The sequence below is a fragment of the Triplophysa rosa genome, linkage group LG13 (assembly GCF_024868665.1).
Source record: "Triplophysa rosa linkage group LG13, Trosa_1v2, whole genome shotgun sequence".
Lineage (NCBI taxonomy): Eukaryota > Metazoa > Chordata > Actinopteri > Cypriniformes > Nemacheilidae > Triplophysa > Triplophysa rosa.
In genome coordinates, this window is record NC_079902.1 from 11555029 (window position 1) to 11579582 (window position 24554).

The window sequence follows — 24554 nt, forward strand, 5'->3', positions numbered from 1 at the left end:
TAGTAATGAGTTTAGTGATTCCTTAAAGCCATTTTTAAAAGCATTACCAACACGTCAGGTGTAAATTCAAGTAAATGATTTCGATTCTAGACATTTAGGTGGCAAAAATGTTGTTAACACCAACTCAGTTTGAAACAGAAACACAGACTGACGCACATACACACACACTCACTCACTCACACCCAATCCCGCCCTCTGAGGTCACAGGTGTATGTGTGTGTGTGAGGTGTGAAAGGTGCGTGTGTAGTGACAGATGGAGAAAGGGTTGGTGGGGACAGACCACACAAACAGGATGACCCCGGAGGCCTGAGCGGTCCGGCTAATTCGAGCTGCAGAGACACCGTAGGGCACCGAGCCTTTCCTCACACCTACAGGAGACATAAGTGCTCTCAGCCAATCAGAGAGCAGATGAGAGGGGGGAGTGAGTGGAGCCGGGGTGGAAGAAAATTAGGGGCTACATGGCAACAGCCTCATAACAGATCCTCTCTCAACATGAGATCGAGAAAGTGAGAATTAGATGCGGAAAATAGTAATGAAAAAACAAGGATAGGATGAAAGCAGAGACTAAAAGAAAGAGGGCGAGCGAGCGTGAGGGAGAGAGAGAGAGAGAGAGAGAGAGAGGTGTAAGTGAGAAAGAGGAGTAGGTCATGGCAGTGTTCAATGCTCAAGGGCTCTGAATAATTCACCCTGCAGGTTTGAAGAACAAAGTCCATTAGTTGTGGCCTTGTGCTCCATCATTACACTCATCTCTACATCCACATTGAACCGCAAAGCAGTAGACCACAAAGAGAGAAACAGAAACTGGAAAAATGAAAGGGAAAATAAAAATATGAGTGTGAGAGAGAGAACGGGAGGAGGAGAGAATCACTACAAAACAGGTTCAAGAATTAAAACTGCATGAACTCCTGACCTCGCTCTGACTTCTCACAGTGGAGCGGTACATGGATGTAAGCCTGTACACAGAGACCTGAGGCGCGCTGGGAACTAACCTGACAAATTCAAACACAGTCAGAGCTGTTAAAGGATGACCCTCAGGTCACTCCCAAACCTGAAGAATTTGAAAGAATGTTTTTCTTTTACGTGAAATGCTGTCAAGCTTTGAAAAACGACAGAAAACATACGGCTTCGTTTGAATATGCACAAGTGTGAATAACGTTTGAAAGCTGTAGAAAAGAATTTCAGGAAAAATGGCTTCAATTTCAGTCTGTTCCTCACATAAAACTCTCATATGATATTGGACGACCTTTATGTGTCATGTAAAGTACTTTTATGGTGTTTTTGAAACTTTGACAGCCACAGGTCACTGTAGGCCTTCAATGAATTTGTGCTTTACAGAAGAAAGTAATACAGGTTTGGAACGACATGAGTGTGTGTGCCAGTGTGATGCTGTCAGGCCCTGTGTGGTCTGCTCTTCAGGGACGTCCAGCAGCGTGTTCAGCTTGAGTAAACAGCTAAAGTGACAGGAGGTGTTCAATTATTAATACGGGACCATTTTGACCAGAGCAGAGAATCCAACACACAACTCTTCAGACCTCCGACCTTGACAGCAGCCACCCCTTACTAACATCTGCCCACGCAGCAGAATCCTCCAGATTAACCAGGAGTCCTTGAGTCGCATTCTCCACGCCTCTTAAAATGCTGTGTGTACTTCATGGACTGAAAACCTTGCAATATGCTTACAAAGTTTAGACCCCCAGTTCCTCATTAATAGCCGTCAACAAGATTATCCGTGACACACCGCAGCGACCGGCTCAAAGGAGAATTCTGTCTCACTTATCTGTGGATCTGTTTCCAAATTGGAGTTTTTCCTCTCTTAACCACATCACGTCATCGAAAGACCAATGGATCACAGTGCATACTGTAGGGTACTTTGTGCTACATACAGTGGGATTCCAATGTCACTTTTATTCAAAATAAAATATTAAAGATGTATTATAAACGTTGTATTAATGATGCATAGTTGTACTTGGGGTATCAACTGATGCTCATGTTTGAAAAGAATTTAAGGAGGCTTGTCAAAAAAAAAGTACACACGACATATGTGCAAAGTTTATAAGACAGTTACGAGAAGGGCTGCAAAATATTACTACACAAGAGGACCGAGAAATTTTAGTAACAGATAAGATTGTACTCCTCTGAGCTTTATCATATATTTAAATACAATACAATACAAATACAACCTATATTCCGTGATATGCTGTGGTTTGCTTTTTGCCCAAAATTTTTTTTCCAACATACCTTAACAATTTTGTGTTTTGTCCATTTTGTACCATACACCTCATAATTTGATGGTTGAATCAAATTGCATTAAAAGCAAATATTGGACAAATATCCCCCCAGACATCTTTTTGGCCACTACTGTACATTTACATGTATTTATTAATATAATAATAACGATTCACCGCCCGTGAATTTCAAATTATAGCAGCATTATTCTTGTAGCCTCATAATGTTTCTTGGTTAATTTATTTAATCTCAAAACTTTCCCGGTAGACATTCAATTTAAAATCCCAGATTTTAGACCCACTGCATGTATTTCCTAATACCTTTTCTTTCTAAATTCTCCTTTTTTGATGCCCTGTCCCACTCTTTCCTGTTCCCCATAACCCTCCCCATCTGATTGTTTTGAGAATGAATTATAAATGAATGGGTGCTCGATCTGAGGAAAATCAATACTAACAAGGTCCATTTTAACTGTGCCGGAACGGTACTTTCCCCCGTCTGCCATCCCGTCCCACATACAGATTCATTCTGCAGGAACCTCTTTGCATACAAACTATCAGCGGGCCGGGCAATAGCAGAGCACTTTCAGCAGTTAATGAGGATTGCTTTTCGACCGATAGGGCCTTTCTCTGCAATAACATTCACGTTCATAAATGAATGGAGAGAGAGCATTAAATGCCTCCTGCTCCGCTCCTCCACCGATCCATCTTTCAGCACGGGCGGCCGGCGCTGTCAGTCGGACGGAGGGGTGGAGGAGCGAGTGATTGAGCGTGGCAGAACCTCCTTCATCATGCCACTTAGCCCCACATTTCCGCCCAGGGCTTAACGCTGGAGAGACGGGGAGATGATGGAAGTCTCTCCAACTCCGTCTGTTCTTTTTTCCCACCCAAACATTTCTCCTCACATCAGTCCATCCGAGCAGAGAGACCCTCACTTGCCCTCCCGTTCCCGCTGCTCCCGTCTCCAGGGTCTCCCGTACCGACTTCACGCGCTCCTGCTGGGCTGAAGCATGCTCACCACACATTCCCTCCTTGAATTATTCACATACACTGTTAGAGTTCACACACCCTGCCACATAAAAAAATGAACAACCATTGTTTTAAAGGTGAAGTGGGTATTTCCACGCTGCTGGTGTCACCGAAGGGGATTGCAAAAATAATGGCGTCCGAAACCAGAGGCAGCTGCGTCGCTGCTCAGTCAGTCAATGACTTTACCAGCTGTGTTTCTGTAAACCACCTAAGAAAACTGCTTACAGACATCTAATGATGTTGTATAAATTCAGTTGAGCTTTAGACATTGCCAATCAAATATTTGGTGACTATGTTGTTATCGCTCAGTAGAAAATGAGAGATAACCAATAGTGTGTGCGCATTATAATGTAAGAAGTACTTTCTACTGCTTCTCTTTTATTCATATAAAAATTTCTCAAACCCTTTTTTATTTTTATGTTCATTTAAATTTTATTTTTTGCAATTTTGTAATGCTGTTTTGTAATTTTTGTTCATTTGTTTAATTAACAAATTAAGTTGAATTTTTATTTATTGTTTTAGTTCAGTTTCATTTTTATTATATTAAATATTATTTAGTCCAATATTTTATTTTATGTCAATTAACAGAAATCTTTTAATAGTTTTAGTAAACTATAATAATCTTGTTTTCTCAAAGAAAAAATGACTTCAGATTTAAATGGCTGGGGGAATGTGCCAAGGTTGTCGCTTTTCTTTGCTTCAAACATCCATTAAGGTCAAAAAGCCAATGGTGCATAAAGACATAATGTGTCTAGGAGTGTTACCTTTAACTGCAGGTGATATTCGGTAAAACTGACCTGTCAAACTTTCACTCCCACACAAGCACAGCAAAAGATACCAAAAAAGCAGTAGTACCACATTAGATGATTCTCGCTCTCCTACTCGGCTCACAGGTCTTTGACATGGCCATTGTGGAGTTGCACACGTAATGTATTGCATAAGCTGCTCAATAATGCAGGGCACTAAATAAAAAATACATCATCCTTGACTTTGAATGCACGGTCGGGCAAACGGGGCCACAAGGGGGTGGATTTAAGATGACAAACACAACCTCCTACATGCAAAAGAACAAGAGGTTAAAGATCGAAATCATCGAAATGTAGTCCAAAGCAGCTGGAGAAAAAAAACTGGCTGGCTTTGTGTACGTCATTTTTTCATAAGTGCTTTTACACACCAGAGATTGTTTGAAAGTTTGAGAGTGTTCCAACTTAAAAATAAAAACGTTAAGATTCATTAACATTCAAATCTATATATGTAGCAATGTCACACCCACCTTCCTGAATACTCCCAAGAATATCACAAAAATAGCCTTAAACCTCTATTAGCTTCTCTGAGACCTTCATTTTGTTCAATACCTTGGGTTTAACGTGAACACTACACCCAAGTGGCTTTAATGCGTCTCAATGCTCTCCTGTGGTGAAACACAGACTGGTGTGTTATTGAGGAGGATGGCGGAGAGCTAAATGTGATTCTCATCTTGCGGGGTTTTGATGACACAATTTCAGAAAACTCTTTGATCCAAATGCAGCTCTGTTTGTTTGTTTTCCGCCATGATGCATCTCAGCACGAGAGTCACGCAAGAATCCGGATCATTAGCATACCGTAAACCGCTACCTCACAGGACACACGGCAAAAATAGTGCCAGATCATTCCTTAATGTAATCCTCTGATTCCTCACATCTACTGAACCACTGTCTCAAATATGCCTCTCCCCTACCCGCGCCCGTCATGAAGTCTACTGAAATGTGACATTTATAGCGGCAGATTGTACATTTGTGAAAGATCATTAGGCATAATTACTAAATGTTCCTCGCCCTCGATATCACAGAGACAAACAGAGCACAATCTTACACCTTACGGCGCTGAAAATGACTTTGTGGTTTTGCATGATTAGGGAAGAACAGAGGCGAGTTGAAATATAAATGCCTCGCGCATACGCGCATTCATCTTATGGTGAGGTATGCGGAGAAAATGAATGAGACCGCTGCGAGAAAGAACACAGATTTCTGCCTGTGAGATGCAGAATTTAACAGAGGCTCGGAGGGAATTAAAGGTGAAGAAAACAAATCCTGTACAGCTTCCTGCCACACTGTTATAGTGTCAGGAGGCCAGAGGAAGAAGCGAGCATTAATGCCCTCACTCAGACATACATTTGAGCAGGTTTTTGAGTTTAGAAGAGAAGGAAAATGGGATGAGAGCTAGAACGACACGTGAATCACAACATGTATAATTCACGCCCATTCAGACCATTATTTGGCATTTGTTACTTGTTCCATTTAGTTTCTCCAGCACCAAGGTCCTCAACAGTTCTCTTCTTTTAGTTATTTACTTGTGGAAAAAAATCATAACTTTTTCAATTATTAACAAGAATGAATTAATAATAAATTAATTGTTTCTATATAAGATTTGCACGTTTTAGATTTTATAACTGCTGCAATGTGTCATTAGATTTGATGGCTAATGATGTCCTAATAGAAGCTCCAGGAGCGTTCACACATATCGCATCTTTGCATCTAAAAACGCATGACACAGCAGTCACGAATGGTTTAAAAAAGCGCAGCACAAACCGCGACGGTCTCGTGGCACTCTTTTGATAACAGAAATTGCCATATGCCAACTTGCTATTATAAACAAAAGCTTACGACACTAGTCCCGCCTTCGGGGTCTTCTGATTGGTCCACTGCTGTGGAACTGACATTTATGAGCTGAAATTATTTCAACTTGACACAGCGTATTAAAACCAGAGACGCTGCAAACGGCGCGAGAACAGTTATAAATCTAGAGCGTGTTTACATAGAAAAACAATATAAAAGTAGTTCAGCAGAGTAGAAATATGTCTTCTGTGTAAAATGCTCAAAATGCACAAAAGACAACACAAATTGGTTTATTTAAATTTCACAGTACTCCACACCTAAGAAAGCCTTTGACCTCTCCAACTCATATTACGTGGGAATAGGCTTATTCCTTGCATAATTTACATTTCTGCATTAAGAAGACAAGCATTTAAGTCCACGCATTACAAATTAAGCAATATCAATCATAAAAGCATTCGTTATCTTAATAAAAAAGATGGTTTTAACTTAGCTGAGAGGTATATTTCTTTATTTCCTTACTCTTCCACAATGTAGTCTCACGAGACTTTAGTCAATGGCCATTAAAGACAGCAAACTTTGGCACATTTCGGTGGCTTTAAACTCATTTTGTTATTTTGCCTAACTGTATTCTACACGTGATTTCTGCATGCTTATATTACACAATGTTTTTTTACTCGCCTCTAGATATCCCTCTGAACAGTGCGGCAATGCATTAGGATTATTAGGATTTGCTACAGTTAATACTTCTGCAAAAAGAATACCTTTATTCCACAGTATTCAGTGCTATTTCATGACAGAAAATAAAAAAAATAATTGTACACATTAAATTTGCCAGGGCCCTCTGCTGGTCTAGTGCCCTGGGCACGTGCGTTAATCCGACCTTGGCACCAGTAGACGCATATTCAAGCCGACAAGCATTTGAGTTAAAGAGAATGATCCCATTCCTTTCATTTTGAGAGCTTTAAAACTCTTCTTAAAAGCTTTTTAAATTGTATGAGAGTCAAATATCTTTCAAAAGAAGTGACACCCCTGCTGAAAAAATCCCAGAAAACATTACAGAAATCCTAATGTTTTACATTGAAATGCCATTATGAACCATTAGTTTTTCCATTAAAACCATTGCAAAATTCCTTTTAGTGTCTTTTGGGCTTTATTTCAGTAAGATCCATCGCATACCAGTAGACATCATTTTGGTTACATTAAAATCACTACAATTCCCACTATAATCATAAAATACATAAAAGAAATTAAAAAAATCTATTGTTTTGGGCAGGGTTCTATGGTTTTTGTCAGCACCTTGTCTAAAACAGCATCGGATCGACCACTCAGGTATGATCATTCAGATTTCATAATCTTATTTTCATCATTTTTTCACATTTGTATTGGATTAACCTTTTTAAACCTTGAGCAAGGAGGTTTAAGTTCATTTGAAATTAGAAAACTTTCAAAGACAGGTATATTGTTTTCCATAATTTTAGTTTTATTTTAGAAATTGTATATTTTTGTTCTGCTACAATGGCAAAATCATTTTTGTATGATTATGTGAAGTGTAAACTTTAAGGTTATTTGACCACTTGTCATTACTATTCATCATCATTACTTGTTATACCAAAAAATATGCGTATTTGATGTTATTCTGTCAAATATTTGTTTTCTATAACAAAACACCTCTTCATAGAAGTAATGAAGCTTTTGTCTCCAACACAGCTAGACAGCAGAAGGCAAAAACTGTACTTTTACTAAAATTGAACTCTTGAAAAGTGCTTCTCTTTTCTTCCTATGATGATAATGCGACCCGCTATTGAAGATTTCCCGAGCCGCATTTACAATGAAAATGCAAATACACCCCATGCAGAGCAGACTGGATGCCACACTATCAACAAAGAGACAGCCGCCGAATTTGGGCGAAAAAGCGGTCAAAATCAAACATCAGGAGGGTGATTAGAAACACACAAACCCGAGTCTGTCAGGGCAAAGCTTGCGTTTGAAACCAAAGGAGAGGAAAATACTCCTCATGTACCTCAGGGGATGCGACCGTAATTTTCAGCCACCCGAGCGGTTGACAGACAGGAGTAACCTGGGGAGGGAGGAGTTGAAGGTGTAAATGGGTGCTTTAATACGTTGCAGGAGGATTTGTAACAGTACATTTGCTACATGCTTTTGTGACAGAATTAGGGCACAAAGGAACTGGGTTTTGGGGTTGTGATGTTGTGGTTTCTGGGCCAGACGTGTTTGTGTGGGTGGGTATTAGAAACAATCTGCATGAAGAAATAAATGATGACTTGTGATGGTCTTCTTCCTCCGTGCTCATTTTCCTCTCGGCTCGGTGTCTATGCGGAGCTCCCATGGACACTCAGGAGGTCTCTCTCCTCCTCACCATCTGCTTATTCAGGGCCAGATTCTAATCACCTGCTCCAATGCACCACTCTCATTCACAAACAACAGTGAACAGTCTGCCACCTCGCAATATAATTACAGTATCATAATCAAGAGAGCGCTGCTCGACCTCACGCTTTTACGCATGTAGATGCATGCTAATGTATGCTATTAGACCTCACTGCTGGGGTCATGGAGGTTAATGTTTTGATGCACATTTTTGCACAGTGACTCATGATATCTGGAGGTTTGTCCTGGGGAATTGTCAGAAGCTGTGCTTGTACATTTATTTATTCATTCATTGTGCTTTAAAATCCGAAGACAGCAATTTCTCACTAAAAACAAGTGTGCTACCTTGTTTTTTTAAATGCATTTTAATACCATGTTGTTTGTAAATCTACTATTGTTTTTTGAAGTATGTTGTAGTACCTTAAATGGGGGGTTCAAAAGTGTTTCATGCATTCTGACTTAATCTGTACTATGTTAAACGTGCTGGCTTCTCCTCCTTAACATGATCAACTTGTCAAAAAACGAGTTGGGCCCGATACACTCCCCCAAGGTTGGTATAGGTTTCGGAGAGTTTTTTCAAACATGAAATTGTGTGACGTAACAATTTTTCTTCGTCCCTTATTGGGCAATTCTCCTGGAAGAGCATGCCACGCGTTACCCAGCGAGAGAAAGAGCACGTGCACACTTCAACCTGCTAGAGCGAGAAAAAGAGCACGCCCATCAGTTTGCTTTGCAGAAGTTCAGCTGTGTTTGTTTGTTCACTGCATTTGGGTGAGGAATGTTCAGGGGGTGGGTGAGGAGATCATTTGAAACTGCTAGATGGCGCGGCCCCATTGCTAAAAGCTGCCGGACATGAACTGCACACGGGAAGTGAACCTGAGTTAAATGTCTGTGTTTTGTTGGCCATCGTCGTTTACGTGCATTATGTAAACAACACAAACTTATAGTGAATCAACAGTTATGCAGGGAAAATGCGATGATGTACTGTGTGCTTGTGCTGTAGTTAGGGGTCAAGTGAGGGTTATAGGATAGAATATAAAGTTTGTACAGTATAAAAGTAATCTATGGAAAGACTTCACAATGTATAAAAATGTGTGTGTGTAAGGTCGTTTTCAGATTGGGCTCGTTTGCTGCGGTCCGAACTTGAGTGCAATTGCTCCCGGCGCCCCCCCCGCAGCGTTGGTTTGGTTTCACACTTAACTTTACTCTGGTGCATTTGCGTTCGTCTTACATTATCAAAAATGTGCACGGCTCATGACAGAAAACAGAACACGGATCAATATATTGTGTTTTTATTAATTTGGTCATATTATGCGCAGCAGAGTAAATGACATTTGGGTTTACTGTATGCGCGTTGCATTTAGACGGCTTTCTGCTGCTTGCAAACAGACTATTTTGAGGAAACAGTGGATTACCATTGACATGCCGCTCTGATTCCACTCGCAACGCAGAAATACAATGCAGGCTCACTCTTGCTCGAATCCAAGGTTAATCAACAACACTATCATCTCTTACATGTGTTTTATTGAAGGAAATACATCGTGATCAGCTTAAACGCATGCGCAGGTCACTTTACTTCCTCATAAAGTGCGCACCTGGGTCCGTGTTGCTTTCATATTCATGCAAACCGCGCCACAGCTCGAGAGCGACCGAACTCAGACCTCCTCCTTCAGGTATTCTCGGGTTCGGTAGGTGCGCACCCGGGTTCGCTTGACAGCTTTCACATCAGCGATTTTTCATGCGAACTGTGCCCTGTTCCGAACTAAACTTCAAGTGTGAAAGCCACGTACTGCTGGTGTTTGTTGTGTTGTAAAAAACATCTATGTCTGCAAGTCTGCAAGGTTGCTGTTTGTTGGTATTTGTTGGGGCAGTGTAAACTACACTTAATCCGTGAAGCTCAACCCTAGAATCTACTTCCCTTTATTTCATATTGCCGCTCCTGCATCAAGGGAAACTCTTTCCAGTAACACCTCAGGTCTCTCGGGCAGCAAAACTACAGGAGTGGTGCTGCTGAACTTAGGAAGCAATATATTAGCAATCACATAAGGCACCTAAGTGCTTCACTAACTGCACTGTAGTTAACACTCATCCTAAGTACATTCTGTTGAAGTGTGTGTGTTTATGTGTGCCCGCTGGGACTGCAGTCTGAGCCTCTACTGAACACAAAGTCTTTCCACAGAGACAAAGTCGCTCTCTAAGCTTTCCTTTACTCTCCAAGCTTTTGGTCTTTTACCACAGCACAGAGTCTGGGTAAAAGAGATCACTTTTGAGGATTACACCATGCTGGATGAGTCCCCACCAGAGTCTGCATATTCAATCAAGCAACGAAGACCCCGAAGAGGCAATCCACCAGCTCATAAATATCAACAGAGCCTTTGAGATAGAAAACTAATTATAATTGTGCGAGAAACATGCAGTGATGGCAAGTATATTTTCACTCATCAGGCAAACGAGACACAAAGGGCTTGTTTGCGAGATGGCACGGCCGTTTCTAACCATCATTAAGTTATTAAATTCGCCCCAGGCAGTGAGTAAACAACTTCAGATGGCTTTCATGCCCGGTCCAGCTCTCCGCCAGCCAGGCCGTTATTGGGTTATGGTGAAACTTCGACAAAGAGCTAAATGACTCCGGAGAGAGAGAGAGAGGCGGGTGGTATTAGAGAGGAGTATGCCGGGAAAAAGCGGGACGGGCGGGGGAGAATAAAACTAAGGCTAGACGCCTAGAGCATTAAGATCGAGTGAGACGCTAACAAGGTTGGGACTAGAATTGGACATGCAGTGTCGACTAAAATAAACCTTCATTACTAGCTGTCACAGTGAAGATTGCATGACTAGCGGTTAAAGCTGCTCATTGAGGTATAACTGCACTGCATTGTGGGACTGTTGTTGTATTTTCGCTACTGAACCAACCACAAGTTGTATACCCACATTATTTTAAAAATAAATGTGGTGCAAGAAAAATGTATTCTCATCATAGTTTCTCTAAAATGTTATGCAGCGAAGACTCACTAAGCAACCGAGTAAAAAACTGTGAAAATATGGTAATATTTCGGTAGCTAGGGGACCAAAAAAATGTATATAAGGTTCTATCAAGTCATTTTTGCCCAAATTGAGTTTTTCCCATACTCTTAATTTGTTTACATTATGTGATGTTTTTTCCTTTACGTTTGTGTAGATTTTGGGACTTTTTTAGAAAACAAAGAGATTTTATCTACAAAGTCAAATGGAATGCAAAAACTTTGAAGGGCAGTGTCTCAAAACTGCTCAGAATGCAGATAGAACCTTATCATTCCAAGGCGACGAAATGTTCTCTATGTTTTTCAAACCTGATCTCACGGAAATTCGTAACTATTTTACTAGGTGGCTAATTTGTATGAATTCGTACATCGTACACAAACGTACAATTACTAGAAAAACAGCAATACTGAAGCCCTGCCTCTAAACATAACGTCACTGGCGCGAAAATAAATGAGGTCGTAAGAAATCATATGAATTAGCCAAAATCACCTCACCTCGTAAAATAGATATGTTTTTGCCATGAGATTGTGTTGGTTTTTAGGTTATTTTACACCTGACTTGTAAATTTGAAGTCTATTCCTGTAAATAAAAAATACATGAGAAATCTGTAAAATAAAACTAGTAAAAAATGTAATTCCATAAAATGATAAAATGGTTTATTTTACAGTGGTTGTCTATGTCAAGTCAAGTCAACTTTATTTATATAACGCTTTTTACAATTTTCATTGCTGTACATAAAACATATTGACTATAAGCAAAACATTTAAAGCACACATTTAAGATAAGGGAGAGAGAAACACAGTTCAAATATTAAACAGACTATAAATTCCTATACAGGTACGTAATATTAATTAAGTAAAACTTTAAAATAAATAAATAAATAAAGCAGCCCCCCCGGCCAGGCAAACAGTGCAAAATAGTATGCAAACGGTGGCGAGGAACCCAAAACTCCAATGGAGAACAAAAATTCAGGAGAACCCAGGCCCAACCAGGGGATTCCAGTTCCCCTGTGGCAAAAGCTGCAGCCTCTGCACAAGCTCAACAGTGCTTGCACAACTAGGCTAAATAAACAAATAAAAATAAATTTAAGGTAAATTATAGGTTTAAGATTATCATTTATAATCTAGTAGCAGTTGACATTTTGTAGTTAAGACGTGTCAAGTCGCCGCGTCCTTCTTTATCCATGCCTATGCCTTCCATACCTAAACCAAGTCTTTCAAGGGTGCATCTCAGGATGGGAAAATTGACAAACTGAGCATGACTCGCTTTTTATATTTCTGTCTTTAAAACCAGGATTACCTGTTAATTTTTCCTGTATGAAAAAGAGAGGTGTCATATACATGCTGTGTACTGTACTTTCACTATGCAGCTCAGAGCGGAGCTCCACTAACAGGAATTAGAGCCGTCTATCAATCTGAATGACATCTGAGACCAAGCATCTCACTGTGATTTGCAGTTCCCTCCAGCGTTTCATTAATCACTGGCTCAGTTAAACAGCTGGCACAAACATTGTGTTTAGAGATCCAACAAACATGATACAATCTAACATTAACTATAACATTAACATCACATAGGGAACAATGTCTGAGATACGTAGTCATTCCATATCACTCATAATACTGTTCATTTCATCATGGATGCATTGGATCACTGCAAACGTCTGCACACAACTTTGTGTGACATCAGAGGTGAACACACTGTTTTACACACAAAACAGTGCATCTTATTCCCAAACCTCCTACAATCCAGTTTCACCAGATGTTATGCACAGAAAATGCTGGACGCCGCAAGTATTTAAATTAAGTCACCGTCATTCTTTTCATGACAAACAAGTTTCATTTTTATGTAAAGTAGGCTATTATAGATGCTATTTGTTTGACGCCGTTAACGTTGCACAGTTACTGAACTGGAAAAGTAGTCAGTACATGTCATTTAAAAACACAATATTTATATAGATTTTAAAGCTATCTTTCTTCAAGTAGTAAATCAAAAGAAGATGAAATGATAGCAACATAGAGAATATTATCACTGCCTGATTATGCATTATTGTAAAATCAACAATGCAGTTACGTTAAAGTACTGTATGCCAGAACGCATCCCACAGCAAGTAAAAGGAATCATCCTCATATGCCACACGTCTCTCTTTTATAACACTTAAGCTGATTTGGTTTAAGATTTCCCAGGCTTTTAACAGAGCCACTGACATGAATCCAAAGAGACACGCCATGACTAAATGCGATCCAAGGCCGATGAAGGGACCCGAAACTGCCGCACGCCGCTCGTCACTGAATGGCCCGGAATGGCTCCCGTGACAGATATTTCATGTAACTTTTATGATTGTTTGGCAAAGTTGACTTCAAAGAGCCGAATCTTTGGCACCGCTCACGGTGTACGAGAAAGGCAGGCTAGCGAGGGGAGTGGCAGCACGGGCTGATGGGAGTAGAGAGAGCGAACGGGATGGAAGATGCTGGAGTGGAGAGCAAAGCCCTTTGATCTGTGTCAGCCGCAAAAAGTACAAAAGAATCAAAAGCAATGAGAAGAGGAGCACGGAAGATTGCAAACAAGGCCCGCTCCCTATTCCCTGTGGGAGGACGTGGGGAAAAACAAGACTAGACAAGACACGAGCACATTTTAGAAATTCTGTGAGTTTTCTCTCAGGCCCGATGCTGAAACAATTAGCATTGAACCACCTCCCGAACAGACAGGACCCAGCCAAATCCAGCACTCTAACATGGTTTGTGTAACGAAATTAGTAGGGGCAACCCACTCACACCAAATTACACGATTCATTTAATTGACAATCCAGGAAGATCCATTTATCAATCAAGGTGTCTGCCGCGAGTCATTTGTAATTGGCAGTTTGGGCTTTTAGCTGCGGCTGCAAACAGCATCATTTTGTTTCAACTCTTGTTGTTCTTTCCAAGTGATTTGTATTTCTAAAAGGCAGCTGCACGCTTTACAGTTTTTGGCATCTTGAGTCGAAATTCGCACATCTGAAGGATTTCTTTTGTATTGGGCCAATTAGAGCAACATGTTAACTGACAATAAATTCATTCGCTTTGGAAGTGTCCGATTTTTGGGGGTCTCATTTGTTCGGTGTGACTTGACCATTACCACGATGTACTTCTAATAAGAATCAATAGAAACACATCCATTGATATAATCATGCACCAACATCCTATTGCCAGGGAGGTGCTATGCTATTCACAATTAGAGATGAGAATCATTGTTACCATGACAACTATTGTTACTCGATTTTGACCTTATTTGATACCCAACCTCGACAATGGCTTAGTTTGTGAAGTACTGTTTACATTTTTTTATGTAAATTATTGTGACAGTCTGCACAGTCTAAGTCGTGCAGATCTCACACACTGTACGACTGGACAAGCAACAATCATAAAGGAAAGCAAATACATTATTTGGCCAAAAGATTTGGGATGCCCCTTCTAATGAACAGGTTTGACTACTTTGGTCATTTCGGTGAGCAGGAATCTTAATGTTACAGCATATACTGATATTCTAGACAATTTTGTGTTTTTAATTTTGTTTTTAAAACAGTTTGGGCAGGGCCCTTTTATATTTCAACATGACATTAATATTTTTATTGTTTTTACTGGAATTACTGGAATAGATAGACATGTTTATTAGAAGGGAGGTGTCCCAATGCTTTTGGCCATATAGTGTAAATGGACTTGATTTTTTAAAACAGGCTTTGAACCATGTTGAACAAATAACACTGGGTCTCATTTATGAAACATGAGAAGAAAATAATCAGTAATAAAAGTAATTTGTAAAACCATTTAAATGTCAAGTTTAGTCAGGGGGAGTTTATTATATTTGAAGAAATGTTTCTTCCAGCACTCCTATTCATCTCAATGACAATTGCTCAGCTTGTCCCCCAGAATATTTGAAATCTGCCATCTCTGCTCATAGGCACTCAGTTCTCATACAGTTTTCTGTGCCAGTCACCTGAGCCATAGATGGCATGTGACTCATCTGGAACCCGAAAACCATACATAATGGTTGACAAGATTATGCTGAACAGCTAATGGCGCCACACATTCGCATTCCCAAGCCCTTCGTTAACAAATCTTTTTATACAAATGGTTTTCTTAACAAATGTGCAAAAATTTGCCCAGTGTGTATCATTACTGCCTTGTTACAGAAACCTACCTTGAAAAATGGCAGCATTTTGAATGATGAGAACTTTCAGCTGAGCGCTGGTAGCCTGGAGACTGGACTCCATATTCTGTTTGGCAATAAGCAGGTAGCGCTCCTCCATTTTGCGGGAACAGCAGGTCAGGCCTTTCGGCTGGCACACCTGCAGATCTGAGCCTGTAGAATAGATGAGAATTACAGTCAGCGCAATAAACAAGCAAACAGAGCGCGGCGCTTTATAAATTCCATTTAAACGAGTGCGAGTCGAGCTTTATTGAGAGGCGCCGTAAATGCTTTGTTTTTATTGAGCACATCGTTTATATAACCTATTCAAACCCGGCATCAAATCACACAGAACAGCGCACATATCATACGCAACAAAACGAATATCTGCAATTTAATTGAAACGTGTTATTTAATTTCTGTGCGTGCCATTTCATCTTATTTGCCTATGCCAAACTGATTAGTGCAAAACAAACACTCATTAGAGGAAAACAAGATACCAGGCAAAGGTATGAAAACATCTCGGTAAAGGTGGGTCCCGTGAGACCGCCGCTATGCAAAAATCTGTCCATTAAAAGTATCAAATTGTGAAAAGCCCCATGCGAGTTGGATGAAAGACATATTAGCAGGCAAACAAATCCATTGACAGATATGTCTTGTTTAGCAAGATGAAGAGGTGACAGGTGACTTGTTGTAAAGAAATTGAGTTGTGAAGGTTGTCTCTCAAAGAGGCGTAATTAGTTTTGCTGGGTTCTTTTGAAGTGAAGAGAAACGTATTGGAAAAGACATTCTCTGTAGGAAGGTTCTTTCGTTTCTGGCTTACATATGAATCATAATCGAAAAATGTTCATGTCCTGTGGGAGGGAAGTGAGCGATGCTGTCTGATCTATCACTGTTGAATCAAAGAATCAAGAATAAGCCAACGAGAATCAAAATGACCGATACCATCTGATTAAGTCCCCTATGTGTTAAGACGTTTGATTCTGTGAGTTGGGCATGACCTAAATCTCACAAAGTTCGCTTTTTATTCATTTATTAGCTCCTTTCATAAATACGCATTAAAATCTCATAAAATCAGGTATTTATGAATTGCACGGTTGTGGTGAAAAAGAAAGCACAACACACAATAGTGAAGTCATGATTTCTCACAACCAAACTGCCAACATCAAATGGCACACATGTAAGACGTCGTTTTAGTCAGACTTGGCGTGAATACGCTGTGGAATATCTTTGCTTTTGGACATTGAGGTCACAGTCTTCTCCGCATGAGAACCAGGACTAAAAAATAAGGGTTGAGGGAAAAAAAGTGCAATAATTGCAAATGTTTTCCCCCGGGCCACCGATCCACATTTGGAAATGTGGCCAATTATCTTGTGATTACACATGCAAGGAGCGAGGTTGAATTTCTCAAAAGCTACGGGCCTCAAAGTGCAACTAAATCTTCATTTCTGTCGCCGCTTCGAAACAGCCTCCTATTTACAACTTTGTTTTCAGTCACTTTGCCGCTGTCATCTCGCACATCTTAGAGCAGCTCTGTTAACCCCGATCCAAATGAAGTGCATGTCTGTCAGCTACCTGAGGGGGTGGAGGTGGCACCGGGTTGACTGATAGCGCTGTAAACAAACTTCAGACGAGTCCCAATGCACCAGTTCACACAGACAGAGAAGATGATGATGATGATGATGATGGGGTAGAAGAAAAGGAGGGCATAACACAATCTGGGCAGAGACGAAAGTGTCAGTGCCCTCTTTAAGAGAACACTTTGGAATAGTGTCATATAACTATTGTGAAACGTCAAGGATAAAAACGTAACTGATAAATCTTCGCTCTTCATTTAGCACGAATCCTTGTGGAGAAGACCTGAAGAGCGTTTTCCCCGGTGACCAGCAACAGATGGATTTGGAAATGACGGAGGAACGTAATGTTCCCGAATGCCGTGTTCAGGTTCAGTCGGGTTTAGTCATTAGAACTAAAAGATTACTGAATAAACTAGCGAATGCATTAAACTGGCACCCTTCGCCAGCACATCATCAAAGATGAGAATATAAAAAAACAAAAAAAAGTTTGTTGATTGAAATAACCAAATAGACCGTGGCAGAGATTAAAATGCAGGAGATTTAAGTGCTGCCAAATTTTAAATCTCATATGAAAATGAGAAGACAAAATGTCAAAGAAATCGCCTTAGGGGGAAGGAAAAAAGCTGATTTAAAAAACGCACGGTGCCTGTTAGGAATGTAAATAAACCCATTAACTTCGCATGCCGTCGAAAACCAACAACGGCAGGAGGAACCCCGCACTCTCTGATCAGCCATCCGCAGCATCACAATACGGATATGAGATGAGAAATAATAGGCAAACCTGCCACATCGTGCACGCACCTCCTTTCATTTGCACACAGACAGGCTTAATATCCAAAATCAATACTTGCAAAGGACCGGCGACAGATAAGATCGAGCTAATTTCAGATTCCAGGGCAAAATGATTAAGCTGTCAATAGCCCGGCGTGTGGAGAGCTGGGGTAGAGTTGGCAGAGGCGAGCAGGTATGAAAGCTGAAAGAACTAAGCAGATTTAGTAATTATCTTCAGCGAAACAGACGATTTCATTGGCACGTCTGCTGTTTGCAGATGATAAATGTATTTTATTAGAGAAGTTGCAGGCTGTCAGGGGAACGTGAAGGACTTTACAGGAGGAATATTGCTCCCCGCTGAGAAGCATAAACAAATATTACATCACAGCCTGTAACTAAAGACTGCTCATAAATACAGCTGATTAGTTTGTTGTTTTCTGAAAATGGAACAGAAAATATTTCCTTACAAAAGAACAAAGCTAGACGCCTCCATCTGCAGATGAAATATTGTTCATTGAGCGTGTGGCTTTCATGTACATCCAGATATTATTTGTTCTTCAGGGTTTAGAGCCTCTGTTGCGACTTTCACACAGTGTTTGGGATTGACACTTGTTTACTACCTTGCATTGTTCGTACCACAGCTAAACGAAGTAAAGCCAAAATGATTATTTCAAGATGAATTAGAAAAACACAGAGACAAGGACTAAAGTAAATACCCAACACAGTCTCACGGGAACTTGTGACATAGTCACAAAATGTAATCTATTGATTTCGTGTTCGTGGACACGAATATCTCCTTTTTTTTATGTCACTCGCCACGACTTTCAATCAAACTTATTTTTATACGATGCATCGTTCATATGTATAAACGTAAATCAACACATCTGTTGGGAATTCGTCCCAATTTTACGAGGTGGTTCATTCATGTGAATTCGTATGATCTCATTCGTACGTCTTATTAGGATTTGACTTGTGACGTCAGGTTTAGGGGCAGAAGTTAGGGTGAGCCTTTATAGTTGCTTTCCCATCTCGTGAAATGCATTTGTTTTAGCAAATTTGCCTTTCCGCGTGTGATTTTAGGGTTTGGGGTGGGGTTGCTTATAGCCACCTCGTAAAATATGTACAACTTCCTGTGATAAATATATAGGCTACACGCAGTCTGTATATTGAAAGTCGTGCTGAGTGACACGAAAAAATAGGCGTGATGACTGACACGATTAAAGGATCAACAGACTCGACATTTCGTGATAGGAGATAAATTATGAGGTTTCAGAAGGACAGCGGCAATTTGTAACCTTACTAGTCTGACTGTTTGATGTTTTCAAGGGTTCATATGGCACGAATATGTGTTTTTCTGTGTCTTTCTCTGTTATAAGTTGCCCATGCATGTATGTGTGGGAACAAAAGATGCATTCTATCTAAAAGCGAATGCTCACCCAGACCTGCCTGAAACGCCTCGTGTAACCACACCCCCACAAATCTACGTCAGTTCGTGGTATGAGTTGACTAAGACCGCCCAAATGTATACACAAGTAAGATGAGTGTACCTGTCAGTACAATTGCTTTGGAACCTGATGTTCCAAATATGGTAAGAGGCGTTACATTTCCGTCACAGGCTTGAAGTATTCGACCAATCACGCACTGGTTAACTGGCCAATCATAGCACACCTCGCTTTTGTGATGAGCTTTGTAAAAAATCTGCGCGTTTCAGAGAGGAGGGGCAAAGAGGAGATACAAACATGCATGGTATGTGGAAAATACAGCGTTTTTGAACCTTAAATCATGTATACACATTGCATTACATCTAAAACAAACGATAATATTCATTTTAGCCGTGTCATATGACCCCTTTAAGGGCAAACTTTTTCACATTTATGAGACAAGTGAAGGACCCTCTCTTAAGCAACTAAAAGATTTTCTGAAAGACAATAGTACAACATTCCACTGAAGACTATTCAGAATATATATATATATATATTAATAGATAGTTAGGAGTTGTATTAATGGTGGTCCAACACCTGAATTAACAGATATTCATATTATTTTGTCTAACCCCTGTATTTGTGAACATAACGATATTTAACATTTTAAAAACAGGACTGGCCATTCCGCTGTATGCATGTAGCCTATTTCTATGTCCTCTCTTGTATTTCTGTTGTGCAGTCTAACTCAAAGGCCTCAGGCATGCAAGCATCTCAGTCGGAGCTCAGATGAAACAGTCGGCTCTGACGGAGACGCGGCGAGCGCTGTGTACACATTTCAGCCCCGCGCTCCTCCCTAACAAGCCTTAAGACACGGAGCACAGCCAGACGCATGCATAAGCACGATCTTTAGAACCATTTATAAAGCTATCAGCATGCAAGTTTAATGGGGGCTGTGGGGAAAACATGATGCGTTAAGATACAAAAAATGTTTAAAGCATGTTATTAGAAGCATGAATTATAGAGCAACGGCACAGGAATTAGGCTATGACTTTTCTTTCTAGGCTGACGTCAGAAACATTGATGTGCGCGCAATTAAAACGAGCAAAGTCAGAGGGCTTGTGAAAGTATATGAACTAACGTATATGATTATGAATTGGGCATCAGTATAAGCGAGGCGGGGAGTTTAATGGACTTAAACAAACCCGTCTGTCCTCTTACAGTGCCATTTAGAAGTAATTGAAAGAAAGTCCCTCAGACCTCCAACGCACAAAGCACACGAGGGTAAAATTCAGTTTGTGATAGATAAACTATATAATAACACCATAAAAGCCTTTTGCTCGCACAAGTCTTTTAAAAAGCACAGTTGTCCTCCGAGCATTGTTATAATGAGGACGGGAAAATCCAAGATATATGGTTTAATGGAAAGTCAGACCACAGTAATTAGCAGAAAGTTTCATTTCTTGTGGGCATGTGATCCCTCACCTTCAGCTTCAAATGGACTGCCAGAGACATTGACCTAAACCATTATCCCATAATTACAGAAACTGTGTGGTTATTTATCAAAATATGAAGGTACTTCACTACCTAAGGCACTATCTGCTTCCCTTTGACACTGTACTAAGGTCTCATAAGAGATTCCCATTTACTACTAAGAAATTAGATCTATATTCATGTATTACATTTTTAGCATGTTCAATATCCAAATAAATGAGGCGTGAGTGCACCAAGCACATAAAAAGAATGTTAAAATATGATTAAACATCCATAAATACAGACGTCCTGAGCGGTCCCTATAAACTATAAACTGATGAACATCTTTTTTAAAACATGGCTTTAAACAGGTTAAAGGGAGAGTTCACCCAAAAATGAAAATTCTGTCATCATTTACTCACCCTCTTGTCATTTCAAACCTGTATGACTTACTATCATCTGCAGCAAACAAAATATATTTTAAAGAACGTTTGTAACCAAACAACAGCGGAACCCATTTACTTCCATTGTACAGACACAAAACCAATGCAAGTCAATGGGTGCCACCGTTGTTCGGTTACCAACATTTTCCCCTATTAAAGTGACAGTTTACCCATTTTACTCCCCAATTTACTCCTACCAATTTCATGCCAAACCTGTATGACTTAAAAGATATTTTGAAGAACGTTGGTAACCAAACAACATTGACCCCAATTGACTGCTCGGACACAAAACATTTCTCAAAATATATAATATAACTCAAATACAGGTTTTGAATAATATGACGGTGAATAAACAGTGACAGAATTTTTATGTTTGGGTGAACTATCCCTTTAAAATCACCAAACATCAAACTAAAGCAGCAGACTCTGTGGGCTAGTTTAACATCTCTATGAGGACATTCTTGCGATAATTAAAATAAAGCTGTCTGCACTGAGAGTATCCAGCCTTCGACAGGGTGAACAAGTGTCTCCATAATCTCCTCCGCCATTAAAACAAGAGGCAGGAAGGCCCCTTAACAGCTAATAACACAAGCTCTTGAGGGAGGTCAGCAGTACTTCATTAGCTGGATCTCATCCATGTGTACCACCGAAAGAGAATACGGCTCCCTCTCATCACATCTCAACACTGTTTTGATCCCGAACACTGCTGATAGATCTTCTGACTTTATTCTGCCCTTATTACTATCTACAAAAGAACGGCTATTCAATTAACAAAGATTACATAGAAAATAAAGAGATCCTTAAAAAGCCACTGTCTGTGGTCATTTTTACGTGTTTATAATCTGATAAACATCAACTGCACATCAAAATATTAGGCTTCACTTTGTGACAAAAGAGTGTCTGGGTGTGAGCTGGTGTAAAGGTGCCTTTGAGACTAAAAGACAGTAAGCTGTCTATTGTGCTTTGACATTCAGTGCTTCCCCTTGGGCAAGGAGCTTGAGACTCAGGAGAGAGGCATTGACAAAAAACGTTAAAGACACGCCAGCGGACACGAGAGGGAGAAAAACTTCCCATTGGCATCTCGGTCCTGTAGCCCCCTGGCATTACACGCAGTATGATTAGAATTCAGCTCAATCTTCCTCCGGGCTGTGTCTCCGCCTGGCCTCCTTGTATTCCAGAGCAGATACATCAGTCATAGCATCTTCTCTTCCCTCTAATGTCAGTCCATCAGTCTCTCTCTCCCGCTCATGCTAAAGATGCTCTTCTCTTCAGCCCACTCGCAGATGCCGGCAGAGATTGTATTTGGCAGCAGAACAGAAACACAGTGGTTGCATGCATCATATATCATACGCAACATCACCACGGGCAGCGAGTTTAAAGCCCACCGATAAGTTCACAAGGGTTATGGTGCAGAGGTTGTTCAGAGAAATGGGTACAAACAAAATCTACCTATGTTTAGAAGACGGATACGCGAAAGACTAGTCTAAAACAGGCCAAGCATCTTTAGTAAAGTTTGGAAAGTACAAAACTTGACATGCAAGATCTCTAGACAAGTGGCGAGAGAGGGAATAGAAATCAAGCAAAGCATTAAATCTTTGCAAGCGGGAAAAGTGTGTGAAAGTCTCTGTGGAGTAAATACAATCACTAGAAGGTGACAGATACACTATCCGGCCTGCAGTCACTCCCATTTCCAATCAACATTAAGGTTGTCTACATTCATTTGCCAATTCAAGGCCAGCGGCGTGTATTGGGTTCAAAAGAGGTGAACCATTTAAGAAAATTGAACAGCTGTCTTTGACTTTTGTCTTTATGTAAGCAGGAAGCTTAATAAATCTATTTTAATAAGTTACACTGTTGTTTCAAGTAAAGATTGAACTCATTGAAACATAACTGCATCGAGGTCATAACATCTTTGACAAATTAATTATTACGTTTTTGTCTTATTTTTCTGTTATGGAATTACTTCTCTTTGGTATGGACTGGTGCATTTTACCTCTCTTAAGATGCACCTGACCTGCACATGCACATAAATGAATACTAAATGATGAGGGCAAACAATTAACCTCATGGTGCAGCAACATATACAAGGATACTCTATTAATGTTTCTGGCTACATAGGCTGGAACTGTACGGTATCGGTTCATACAATAAATGAAGCTGAGGGTTTCTCCGCACTACTAATTACTGCACCAGGCATAAAGTCCAGAGCCGGGTGCCACTGGGACTATAAAGGACTCCTCACTGCCTGCGGCGCGCTCGGAAAACCCACAGTAAGTCCTTTCTCCTGAGAACAAAAATGTTTAGGTTTCAGAAAGACTAGGGGCTTCAAAAAGTCTTTAATCCCATCAGGACATTCGGTCCTCTACCAGCCACTGACGAGCCAAAATGCTTTTGAAGAATTTCATTTGAAAACTACAAGGCAAAGCGGAAAGGACTGGAGGCATGTGACACCGTGCACGCAATATTTTCTTCTTTTTCCCTTTTTTATTTAATGTACAACACTTATGGTCTGTATTGTGTACATCACAGATGTAGATCCTTACAAGAACTTTAAACTTTAAGGAACTCAATAACTCTGGTGCTTTTCTAAACCCTGATGGAGGTTAAATTCCACTGCGAGAAGATAAATCACTGACATTACCATTGCTGTGTCCTTAACCCAAATGCAATTCATTTAAATTGCAAATCTAACGTCTGCAAAAATGAACAGCACCTCTGATTAAATGAAAATCTCCGAAGGTCACTTGGAACCAGCTCAACCATAAGGGATAGCTAGTTTTATGCACATTTACCCGCAGGTCCAATTACTTGGCTCCAACTTTAGGCATTCAATTGTTCACGATTTTCAAAAAGAAAAAGTAACAAAATTAATTTCATTGCTGTTTATTGGATAAAAAAGTAGAGCTCACATGACCAATAAAGTTGATGAAGTAAGTTACAATGTAAACACCTATCTTTCAGCGCTTTAATATAAACAACGCAGCAGTGTGGTATATACGTTTGACTATAGTTCTTTTTTAACCCGGTTGCTGCCATTGGGGGAAAACTAAAATACTTGCACAGAAAACAGCCCAACAACAAAATGCAGTCACTAGGGAAAAGCAAGATCCTTTTCAGCAGAATTTTTGTTGTGAGGGCCAAACAAACTTCACTCTTTGCGTTTCTTCCCCCAACTCTCCAGTATCCAGTGGAGACAGAATTAAAGCTTCAAGCAACTAAGGGGAGATGTCAAGCAGAGAGTCAGCCATCCATCCTGTCATTCATCTCGACTCATCTATCTCCTCAGCTCTCCACCGGGAAATGTAGCCACCTCAATAAACACACTAACACAATTCGCCTTCTCCGGCATGACAGGTAATTCACACTAGTTATGGCAACGAGAAATACATTTACAGCTCTCCTCGGGCTACTGCTGCAGTCACCACTCCCCAGCCGAGGATGACAACCCAGCCAGGAT

General features: G+C 40.3%; 1 protein-coding gene across 1 annotated transcript in view; it reads right to left on the reverse strand.

The window, feature by feature from the left end:
* gpc3 (glypican 3) overlaps positions 1-24554 on the reverse strand; it is a 114818-nt gene that overhangs the window by 89380 nt on the left and 884 nt on the right. Inside the window, exon 2 of the mRNA XM_057349827.1 lies at positions 15425-15586. Within this exon, the coding sequence (XP_057205810.1) occupies positions 15425-15586 (162 nt within the window). The remainder of the gene's footprint in view (positions 1-15424; positions 15587-24554) is intronic.